This window comes from Hippopotamus amphibius, chromosome 6, assembly GCF_030028045.1.
Source record: "Hippopotamus amphibius kiboko isolate mHipAmp2 chromosome 6, mHipAmp2.hap2, whole genome shotgun sequence".
Classification (NCBI taxonomy): Eukaryota; Metazoa; Chordata; class Mammalia; order Artiodactyla; family Hippopotamidae; genus Hippopotamus; species Hippopotamus amphibius.
This window is the reverse complement of record NC_080191.1, coordinates 27632801-27645336: the sequence shown is the minus strand read 5'-3', so window position 1 is coordinate 27645336 and position 12536 is coordinate 27632801. Positions and strand designations below refer to the sequence as shown.

Genomic DNA, 12536 nt, shown 5'->3' with positions numbered 1-12536 from the left:
TTACGGTTCTCACCTTACACTATAGACATACTGCACACTTGGAACATACCATGTTCTTTGCTACCTCCATGGGTTTTGCACATGCTTTTCCTCCTGCCTAGAATGTTATATCTCCCTCTTGCTTCACCACCTTTTCTTACTGGTACACTCCTTCAAACTATGCTTAGGAATTGCTTTCTCTGTGAAAGTTTCACACCAAGCTAGAACTTATCAGTTCCCCATTCATATACTCCTATACTCCCCATTACATCTAATTTTAATCACATACTCTTTAATGAGCTTATTAAGGGCAGGCACCACGTCTCATCGCCTTTGTATCCCAAGTAGTAAGTATCGTGTCTGGCACACAGTAGGTGTTCTTCAGCAAGTATCACTTTTAGTAGTATTGCTCTTTAGATACCTTCATTTTTTTACTTGTTAATCCTTGACTGCATTCCATTGCTAGACCACTGAGTTCCAGAAGTGTTACTAGATTTTGCATTTTTATGTAAATATAAAAGAATTATGAACCCAAGAGATAGTGAGAATTTTTTCTCATCTCACCAAATTATCATTTATATCACACATTTCTGTTTTTTGATTTCAGGTTGATCTAGACTAGTCAGATATTCTTCTTACCATTAAAAAAAAAAGACAACTGCTATCTCATAAGTGACTCAAAATGAGTCTAAGGCCTTAGAATCTAAGGCCCTAGGATTAATTAGATTCACTGTTAACCCTGATATTAATTATTAAGTATAAGACTAATTTGAAGAGCAAAGCATCAAAATATAAAACAGAATAGCCTTTTTCTTGGAGTCTGAAGTATACAATATTTGCAATTTTAATTTTTTTTAAATTTCTTTTTCTAAGGAATTGGAGGAAAAACATAAGAAGGAAAAGCTAAACCTGGAAGAGGATAAAAATCACCTTCAGCAAGAGCTAGAAAACCTGAAGGAAGAACTGGAAGATAAGCTGAATTCAGCCAATCAAGAGGCAAGAATTCTTTGGGCCGGCCAGTCAGTCACCTATGTTATATCTTATTGGTAGTACCTTATTTGGTAACATTGTATGAGTAGATGAGCCTCAGTGAAGGTAACATACCCAGAGTAAAAATAATCAAAACTTTCTTTATTGCTGAATTTTTCATAGTGACGTTGATTATATCTCACCAGGTAAAAATTTGCTACAAAAAATATTGGACCAAAGTGCTTTTGTGAGGAAAAGCAAAACAAAGGAGAACATCCCCTTGTAGGAAAGAAAACAAAAGAGGTTTTTCTACCCTTTTGAAAAACATTAACTTCCTGTTGTCTACACTGAATCTTAATTTTTAAAAAAAGAGACCTTATAAGTTCTGGATAGTGACATCTGAAACAATTTTTAAATTCTATATGAGAATAGTATTGTTTAGCCTGGAAAAGAAAAGACCAAGAATAGAATAGAATAAAACCTTATAAATCAAAAAGTTGTGACTAAAGGAAATGTAAAGACAGCTGAAAAGCTATAATATTGTTTGTTCCATCATTTCTTGTGTCCTGGTTCACCTGCCCCCCTTACTGTCCTCTTTTCCTTCAGTTCCAGCTCATCCTTCATGGGGCTCGTAGACTGGTCTTCCTAAAACGAGTTCTTGTCTCGTCTCGTCAGCTGTTCCTATCTCACTAGCCTCATCTTTCCCAACAGTCTTTTAAGTCCTGCTTTCTCATCACTCTGCTTCTGCTCACAGAAACCATACCAAAACACATGAGTGCCCCTGGGCAGGCGAATGATTTGCACTCAGTATTCTTTATCTTTAAACATTTATCCAGAGAAGGTACCAAGCACGACATTTGGATATAATAGAGAATTAAGGTTATTATTGGTATTAGCTCAGTCTCTCTTGGATTGTCCAAGATATCCACTGCATACCTGTCTCTCGGTCTGTGATCCGTGTGGTTACAGTGTCCCACTCTCGTTTGAAGGTGATTTCGTGACCGTCTGTGTTTCTCATGCAGGCGCCCTGGAGTTCTTTCAGTTCCAGATTTCAGTATTCCCTCAACCTACATACTGTAATCTCACTGAGAAGAGTTCTAATAAATATGTAATTGATTTTCCTTCTGGATACATTCTCAGTTATGTTTTAGCACCTTGGTAATATTTTGGTGCCGCTTTAGAATGGCTCTCCAGAATCTGCCTGACTCATCCCTCTGCATGCATCTGTCCTCCCTTCACCCTGGGACATTTTCTTTCTTGTCCTGCTTTGCTGGCTAGGATCTCCAGAGTTAATAAGCATTCCTGTTTTGTTTCCTGCTCTTAAAGTGAAGGATGTCAACATTTCACAATTAATTATGATGCTTCTCTGAAGTTTTATTTTGTAAAGGCTCTTTATCAGCTTTAGAAAATTCTGTTGTAATTCTAGTTTCCTAATTCAAAAAAAATCACAATTTGATGTTGATTTTTTGGCATCTATTGGGAATATACTCATTTTTCTTTAACTTGTTAATGTGGTACCTTACATTAATCAATTTTATAATTTTTTAAAATAAATTTATTTATTTGTTTATTGGCTATGTTGGGTCTTTGTTGCTGCTCGTGGGCTTTCTCTAGTTGCAACAAGCGGGGGCTACTCTTCATTGTGGTACATGGGCTTCTGAGTGCAGTGACTTGTTGCAGAGCATGGGCTCTAGGCACACAGGCTTCAGTAGTTGTGGCACACAGGCTCAGTAGCTGTGGCTCCAGGCTCAGTAGTTGTGGTGCATGGGCTTAGTTGCTCTGCAGCAGGTGGGATCTTCCTGGACCAGGGATCGAACCCGTGTCCTCTGCATTGGCAGGCAGATTCTTGACCACTGCGCCATCAGGGAAGTCCCAATTTTATAATTTTAAATCAACCTTGGAGTTCTAGAATAAGTCCTACTTAGTCATGACAAATTATATAAATCTTTGTTGTGTTGTTGTTGTTTTATAAAATACATGCTTTTTTTATATGATTTTTCTGGAAAAGGCAAAACTATGAAGTTGGAGAATAGATAAGTGGTTTCTAAGCGGGGAGGAATTTACTACAAAAGGACAACACAAGGGAATTATGCAGGGTGATGGAACTATTCTATGTCTTGATTATTGTGGTGAATGTACAACTCCATGCATTTGCCAAAATCCATAGAACTGTAGACCACAAAGAATGAATTTTACTGTATGTAATATTTTAAAACTAAGTCTAATAAAATGCTTATTAAAACAAAGAAGAGATTATGAGTAATAAAAAAGTTGGCAGAGTTTAGGAAAGAAGTGAAAGAGAAAAATTAAAATATCACAGGTATAAAAACCACATTAGAAGAATCAAAAATAATACTAGATTTAGTTTTCTAATATTCATTTTAAGATGTTTAAGCCTAGTCTTAAGATTGTTCGTACTTTTCCTTTTTTATACCATCCTTTTCTGGTTTTGGGATCAAGGTTATACTAGCCTCATAAAGTGAAGTAGGACTTATGTCCTTTTCTGTTCTCTGGAAGAGCTGTGTGAGATCAAAATGCTTTTTTAACCTTAATTGCACTGTGGTTCATATTGAAGGCAATTTTGAAACTTGTTAAGGCTAGAATTGTGACCTCACACATAAAAGAAGCTTAATGTTGTAACTGCATCCACTTGTTTAATGCAATGTAGTTTGTATTCTGGTTCATTAAATCAAGATTTTCAGCTATTTTCTTCAAATATTCTGTATTCTTTTCAATTTTCATCTTCTTGATCTATCGGTTTCTAAAAACTGATATGATGATGTAATTTGCTTATTTCTTTTTATATTCTATCAATTTTTGCTTTGTATGTTTAGAGGCTTTGTTATATGCAAAAAATATAAAATTTTTAGCTACTTAATGAATCATACTTTTTGGCTTAGTCTGTGTTATTTGATATTGTATAAGCTGACTGGTATATCTTTTTTCATCCACTGACTTTCTGTTTTACTGCATCCTTATGTTTACGTGTGTCTCTTGCCAAACACAAAGCTGCATTTTAAAAAATACCTAGTCAGAAGTTTTGCCTTTTAAATAAAGGTTTTATTTCACTTACATTTATTAGATGGAAAATAGATACATCTATGGAAAGACAGAAGGAAAGAATTAAGGTGGTAGTTCATAAAAAGTGAAAGTGATAGTTTTAGAAAATACTAAAGAATGTACTATCTTCATAAGTTGATGATCTTGATACCCTTCCAAGTGAAATAGCTTAAAAATATAAATAGTTGAGCTGTGGATTTAGATGATAAATTCATGAGTGCCAGAATCATAATGGTACATTAAGGGAAGTTAGTGAGTTTAAAATCTCAAGTGGAGGATAACCATTATCCTATGAAATGTTATTTTGGGATCACTTTTGAAGACAAAATAGTAGGCTGAATCATCAATAAATATGATCAGTATGGTCTTTTAAAATGTTCTTATAACATTTAAGTTGTAGATTTTCTTCTGAAAATAAACTTTTTAAATGGATATATATTTTTTCAATATTGTTAAAATGAAAGCCATTTGGATTTGTTTATTATAGGGTGTTCTATCATAGTTCTGCTGCCTGAAACATGGTAGATCAGTAAATATTTTACATAAATTGTAGTAATATTTTTTGGATCTGTCTCCTAAGGTAAAAGAAAGAAAAGCAAAAATAAACAAATGGGACTTAATTAAATGTAAAAGCTTTTGCATAGCAAAGGAAACCATCGACAAAAAGAAAAGACAACCTACTGAATGAGAGAAAATATTTGCAAATGATATGTCCAATAGGGGTTAATATCCAAAATATATAATCAGCTCATACAACTCAATATTGAAAAACAAACAACCCAATCAAAGAGTGAGTAGAAGACCTAAAGAGCCATCCATATGTCTTCTTTGGAAACATGTCTAACAGACACATGAAAAGATGCTCAACATCACTAATTATTAAACAATGCAAATCAAAAACAATGAGATAATCACCTCTTACCTGTCAGAATGGCTACTATCAAAAAGCCTACAATAACAAATGTTCACCAGGATGTGGAGAAAAGGGAACCCTTGTACACTGTTGGTGGGAATGTAAATTAGTACAGCCAGTATGGAAAACAGTATGGAGGTTCATCCTAAAACAAAAAATAAAACTACCATGATTCAGGAATTCACTCCTGGGTAAATATCCAAAGAAAATAAAAACATTAGTTCAGAAAGATACATGCACCCCACTGTTGATAACAGCATTATTTACAATAGCCAAGATATGGAAGCAACCTAAGTATCCGTCAACAGATAAACAGATAAAGAAGATTGTGTGTGTGTATATGTGTGCACACACACATACATACACACACATACATATATATGTATATACACATACATGTATGTATATATGTATAAAATGGAATGTTACTCAGCCATAAAAAAAGTGAAATTTTGCCATTTGCAACAATGGGTGGACATAGAGTATTGTGCTTAGTGAAATAAGTCAGGCAGAAAAAGACATACTCATCGCTTATATGTGAAATTTAAAAAAGGAAAACAAATGTATATAAGAAAACAGAAACAAACTCACAGATATAGAGAACAAACTAGTGATTACCAGTAGGAAGGGTGGTGGGAGAGGCAAGGTGCAGTATGGGATTAACAGGTACAATCTACTACATATACAATAAGCTACAAGGATATATTGTACAGCATAGAGACATATAGCTGTTATTTTGTAATAACTTTAAAATGGAGTACAATCTATAAAAATATTGAATCACTATGTTGTATGTATAACTGAAACTAGTATAATATTGGAAATCAACTATATGTCAATAAAATAAAAAATTTAAATAAAATGTATAGGGCTTGATATGGTGAGTGGTAGAAAGTGACTCAGATATCTAGCTTAGGTATTTGGACAGATAATGATGCCACTCTTGGAAGATGGGAATTACAGGAGGAAAAATACATTGGATGGCGAAGACTAAGTTGTTTGGATATGCTGACTTTGCGATGATTGTAAGACATCTAGGCTGGAACTAAGTAGAGTGTGCAGGCTTGGCGCTGAAGATCAAGCAGTTCCTGAAGCCATTTAAGTAGAAGAGCTTACCCAAGGGTAGCTAATGAGAAGATTGCTGATAACAAGAGGTGCACCAATATTGAATTAACAGAGCCAGGAACAGAGATTGAAAAGGAGACATAAAAAGCACAAGAACAAGGATTAATGGATATCAGAAAAGCATGAAAGCAGATACTTGCAAGAGGGTAGAAGTGCTTCACAGTGTCACGCAGTGATTAGAGTCAGACTATGAGGCTTGAAAAGGTTATGCAATCAAGAATTCTCTGAGGACTTTTCTATAAGAAATGTCAATAGAACAGAAGGATAGAGGCTAGAGTTAATAGGTTTAATCTGAATCATAGTGGATGACAATGCTTTTTTAAGACTATATGTAAATGGAAGAGAAGAGGAAAATGAAGTTAAATTCTTTATTACTTTGTACCAAAAAAGTTGTTGAAATGTAATATTGTCATGAATATAAATATAAATAAAATACAAAAATATAAGGACAGTGAAGGCCTTTTGAAATATGATGGCAGTGTCATGAATTAAAAACACAGAATATTTGTACAGTTAAAGCTAAAACTCCTATATATCAAAACATACCATAAGCAAAATTATGAGAGAGGAGAAACTGGGAGGGGTGGAATAAGCAATTGGCAAATTGTATGACTACCTGATATTTGTATGCTGCTTCCTAGTTAAAGAATCTTTTCCCATATATCCTTGAATTTAATTATCACAGTAACTCTGTGAGGTAGGTATTTTTACTGCTATTTTATAGTTGCAGACCCAGAACTTGAAACTAGATTTTCTGCTAAGTTGAGTACTCTTTAACCCTGTTAACAGTCACTTTTCTTACATTCATTCATTCACTGCTGCAAAACACATTCATGGCAAGCCAGATCAACACAAAAAGTAGAGAAGATACAAGTAAGCTATATAGACTAGGGAAATGTGACAACTACAGTGACAGAGAAAAATTTAAAACATTGTAAATGAATATTATATGCAGATATGCTAGTAAATTTTTAAATTTAAGGAAAACCAATGCCTTCGTATGAAAATTTCAATTTCTAAAATGATTCAAAGTAGTTGAACAACCTGGCCAAACCAGTTATAGCCATGAAAGAAACTGAATAGTCCAACATGTATCTAGAGAGGCACTAGACTCAGAGGATTTAAATGGATGAGTTATACTAAATTTTCAAAAAACAAGTAAATCTTAGCTATGAAAATATTGTAGAGCCCAGGAAAAAAAAAGGAAGCTCCCAGCTCATTTTATGAGGTTGATATCCCTTTAAAGATACTGAGATAAAATGCTACTATCACCAGAGTTGTTCCGCATGTATGTGTATCTGCATGGAAAGGAGACAGGAAGTTGGGGGCAGGGGATTTGGGGTCAGAGAAAGGATTGAAGAAGGATTTTTTGGTTTTCTTCATCATGTCTGTATTTACAGTGAGAAATATTCAGGTGTTATTTTTTAATTACTGGTTGTCATTTCTGTAGAGTTTTGATAGGCTTGGCTGTTTAATAAAAAGAGATTTTTACTTTGTAGCATTTTCCTAGATAATTTACTGTATTTCATTTATTGATTTTATAATAGTTCTCATTACTTGAGGGTATGGGTCTGCTTAATCAACTTAATTTCGAGATACAATTTTTTTATGGAAACACAGAAATCAAAACATATCCTAATTTAAGCTACATTTACCAGCTTATCAATATTGACCTAAATCTATCACTTTTATAAATAGATAGAGAACAGGGCTCAATGAAATATAAGTAATTCAACTTTAAAGAACAGTTTTTAAAATATTTTGATCTAAAAGATACTTTTTTCCTCAATCTTGGGTATAATCTTTATCTTGCTTCAATTCTTTTTTATAGGTATTTGATTATATGATAGAACCAGGAATTCACAGGAGCTTGAGGTATCTGTTTATTTACATGGTTGCCATGACAAAGGGAAATCATAAACATGGAGGTCTTTTCAAAAAACAGTAGATGAAGACTGTCATGATTGAGTGCTCCTTCCAAATTTATCAAGAAAGATCCATCAGTAAAGTTACATCTAAAGAAAAGACTTTAAGAAAACAAAAGTGACTTTTGCTAGTCAGTTAACACTGAGGTGTATTAAAAGTACTGTATTTACTTGCAGATTGGCTGCCTCCAAGAAATGGTAAGCAAAAGTGAACAAGGTCTTGGCTCTGCAGAAGGACTCATTGCTAGTCTTCAGGACTCCCAGGAGAGACTCCAAAATGAGCTTGACCTGACTAAAGGGAGGCTGAAGGAGACCAAGGATGCTCTATTAAATGTTGAGGTAATGTCATTATCCTGCTATAATCTAAGTATCAAGGTAAAAATATAACTTAGTTACTTTGCTTAAAGTTTATTATAAACATCACATTATATATAATTAGTGTATTAGCTTCCTAGGGCTGCCATAACAAAGTACTACAAATAAAGTGGCTTAAAACAACAGGAATTTATTCTCTCACAGTTCTAAAGACTGAAAGTTCAAAATCAAGGTGTTATCAGGGCCACTCTCCCTTTTAAACCTCTGAGAGAGGATGGATCCTCCCTTGCCTTTTCCAACTCCTGGTAGCCCCAGGCGTTCCTTGGCTTGTGGTAGCACAACTTCAATCTCTTCTCTGTCTTGGCATAGTATTCTTCCTGTGTCCTCACTTCTTTTAAGGACACCAGTTATATTGGATGAAGGGCTTACCGTACTTCATCGTGACCCCATTTTACCTAATTAACATCTTCACTAACCCTATTTCCAGATAGCATTATTTTCTGAGAAACTGAGGTGTTAAGACTTCCACATATCTTTTTGGAAATACAGGTCAACCCCTAACAGTTAGTATGCACAATTCTTTTACTGGTAAGAGTTTGAACTCTCCTGTATAGCAACTAAGTGATTCTCTGTGACCTACAGATTTTGGAAAAGATTTGTCTTTCCCCTTAAAGTCTCATGAAGCAGAGCAAATATTTAGACTGCCTTAGAAGGTAGAGAAATGCACCATACAACTAGGGGGACAGTAGCTAGAGATTTCTTTTTTCTTTCACAGAGATGGTTTAAAGTGTGGCCTCTGAAGTCAGATTGACTGGCTGTGGATTCTGGATCCACCACTTAGTGTGTAACTTTGGGCAAGTTACTTATTGTCAACCTTACTTTCTCACCCACGCAGTGCAGGAGAGGTAGGGGATAGTAATGCACTTCACCTTCTGTTGTCATAACTGATGAGGTCAACCCATTACCACACAGTGCTGAGCAAACTAGTCAGCGCTCAGTAATTCAGCTTCATTTCTTTAAGGTCCTTGCTCATATTTACATTGTTCTTCTGTCAAATAGGTGAACATAATAAAAACATTTAAGCAAAACCTTAGCAACTGTTTGTTTTCTGTTCTGCTGGACAAATTTAATTGAGAAAATATAGGTTCTGCATCACAGTTTATCATAACTTTGAGTAAGTTCCTTAAGAGCGAGTATTTTCTTTACTTCTTTCCCCACCCTAATAATGTCTAATACAGTGCTTTGTAGCCAGTAAAAGAAATACTCTTTGAGTAATGCTACTCCATTCAACACTGTCTTTGGTGGAAAAGGTAATTCTTAGAGGCAGAGTACTTAGTGAAAATGACAGTTGGCTAAGATGGCTGAATTCATGTTTTAATACTTACGGCTAACCAGCCAGGTCAGCAGTTTCGGCACTGACTTGTGCTTTCCCATTGTTAAGGATATGCCCCTCAACAATGCTGCAACGTGCTGTTTAGCAAGTGGGTGATCCAGAAGGGGTCATTGTGATAACAGAAGGATGGACCATCATCTCTTCCTTTTCCTTTGTGCCCTGAGAGCAGCTACACTGCTGGCAGGGATCGATGGTCCCCAGTGTTGTCCACACAGGTCATGTCCAGCCCCAAGCTCTAGAAAACCACTTGATTTATGCAACTCTCCAGAGATTTCATATATATCACATTGTACTACTGTAACACTAAACCCATGGACCACTGGTTTGAAGTTACATGATGAAAACAATCAGAAGCCTGATTAATTACGTCAGTGAGATACAACTATAATGCTTAAGCTTTGAATAGATACCATACTTTTGATACGAATGGGAATGAATTTAAATAGCGTATCTGTCTATGTAATGCGTGTACAGGTGAAGATAATTGAATTCTTAGCTACCTATGATATGGAAAACTTAGTCAAGGTTATTAATTTAATGCTGACTTTAAACTATTAATGTAATTTGTAAACTTAATAAAATATAGTTTGCACAAGGGCATATAAAATACTAAATGAGCACTGTGATTTTACTGCCAGAAAATCTCAAATAATTGTCGTAGATAGCACTATCAATTATTGTGCTATAAGAATTTAAATGTTATAATGCAAGCACTCTGCTTATTTGAAATAAGCAGCAGTGACTGCTTTTGAAGACTAATCTTCAATGAAAAGTTTTTATTCTTCAGAGTGAGCTAGAACAAGAAAGGCAGCAGCATGAAGAAACACTTGCTGCCATGACAGAAGAGGAGAAACTGAGAGTGGACAAAATGGCCCATGACTTAGAGATGAAATGGACTGAAAACCTTAGGTATGTTCTTTACTCTGTAATGTAATCTTGTCTATACAGATGTGCAAAAAATGCTTTTCCATTATATGGCTTATATGGTCTTATTGTTGAAGATGTAGTAGCAGCATTTTTAATGAATTTTCCCTATGATTAATTGCAGAGAAATTGGAATTCTCTTCTTCTGCTTAAATACAGATTACTTTTGATTTTATTTCCTTGACTATAACATAGGCAGAATACTAACCTGAAGCCAGAGGACTTATTGTTCTAGTACCTATTCTGCCATTGATAATTGATAAATCAAAGATTTTGGATAAATTACCAATTTACTTTCTGGGCCTTAACTATAAAATAATCACCTCTTATTTGAGTTGGCTTTTGAGGAGGATTAATTAAATGCTTAGAAAACCTGCAAACAACTACACTAGTTATTGAGAGGAATAATTCTCTTTACAAATGAAATGGATTTGTTGTGTTTTAGACATGAGTGTTCTAAACTTCGTGAAGAGTTAAGGCTCCAACACGAAGAGGATAAAAAGTCAGCAATGTCTCAACTTTTGCAGTTAAAAGAACGAGAGAAAAATGCAGCCAGGGATTCGTGGCAGAAAAAAGTAGAAGATCTCTTAAACCAGGTATTAATAGTCTGTAGGTTATGGAGGTTCATTCTGCTTGACAGTCACTATATTTTGTCATTTTTCATAGGGCAAACTTAAAATTTTTTAAATGCATAAAATCAAGGAGACGTTCTTAAACTTATGAAACAGTGTGCTAAATAATTATGTTACATCTGCAGTCCTAAATACTGAGAAGCACTTACAGTTTTTTGGTTTAATATTTGAACTGAATGCCTTAAAGTTTTTAAATGGAAAAGTTTTATTTTTTGGAAGTATAATATCTTTTTCCAAGCCATTAGATACCATTTGGGCAATGGAAGGTAAAATTTATTAGACGTTATACTGATTTCCTAAAACCACTTACCAGAAGTGAGCCATTTACTTCTTTCTCACCAACAGGAAGTTGCCTGTTATGCTTCAAAATGACATAAATGAAAGGTGGTTTTTCTAAATTGCTCTTCTTATTTCAGGCTTGCTTGTTTCCAGAGCATTTACAACTATAATTAAAAGAATTTGCAGATTTTCACTCATTTACACAACTTCTGAATTTATGAATTCTTAAGTCTCTTGCAAAGCCAGTAATTAAATAGGACTGACTGCATGAGTCACCAGTTGATAAGCAAGTGCAGAACTTAGACAAGAAGCAGCTCATCAATTTAGTGCTAGAAATCCACTACTATCTTTCTATTTGTGACCGTGATGAATTTCAAAATAAACAGGATAGGCTTTTTGTAAGATTATTTATTATATAAGTACATACATGCAGTGTCTTTCAAGAGTACTTTGAGCCTGCCAGTTTGTGACTGGTATTTCATGATAACTTCTAATGTTACTCTGGAAAGGGAATATATTTACATGAATATTTATGAGTTTTTGTGAATAAATAAATTTGAAACCTTTGAAACTCAGGCAAAAATAAGAAAACAAGAACTCTCATTAGATGTTGGTCACTGTGTTAACGTTATTAGTTACCTTCTCCGTACTTATTTTACATTCCTACTTTGGGATCTAGAAAGACATGTTTTACTGGGTAGAGTGGTACTACTCCTCTATGATGTTCTGTACTTAGGAAGATTTAATTTTATCATATAATTCAATTACATGATAAAAATGAGAAACATCCTTAAAAGTATGCCGTGTTTTTCAGTCAGGAGGTATTGGCATAGACATTTTCTGGCTAGATTTGGCACTGTAAAGAGGGCCTACTTCCCCCACCTGTTTTCTATGAAATTATTTTATTCATTATTCAGTTACTCTTCCTTGTATTAAGCTGTCAGATTTCACACATGCTTCTCTGATATTCTGGTATTCTTTTCTTGTCTTGTCTTTTTTTTTTTTAATGTCTACATTGTTCA

The 12536-nt window shown here is 34.5% G+C and overlaps 1 protein-coding gene across 6 annotated transcripts in view; it reads left to right on the top strand.

The window, feature by feature from the left end:
- Nucleotides 1-12536, top strand: part of FAM184A (family with sequence similarity 184 member A) — a 112231-nt gene that overhangs the window by 51449 nt on the left and 48246 nt on the right. For all 6 annotated transcript variants that reach the window (XR_009054342.1, XR_009054343.1, XM_057739347.1 and 3 more), the window contains exons 6-9: nt 853-975; nt 8149-8310; nt 10467-10588; nt 11049-11199. Coding sequence is in view for 4 of the 6 variants with exons in the window: in XM_057739347.1 (XP_057595330.1) it covers nt 853-975; nt 8149-8310; nt 10467-10588; nt 11049-11199 (558 nt within the window). In the remaining 2 variants the exon portion in view is untranslated. The remainder of the gene's footprint in view (nt 1-852; nt 976-8148; nt 8311-10466; nt 10589-11048; nt 11200-12536) is intronic.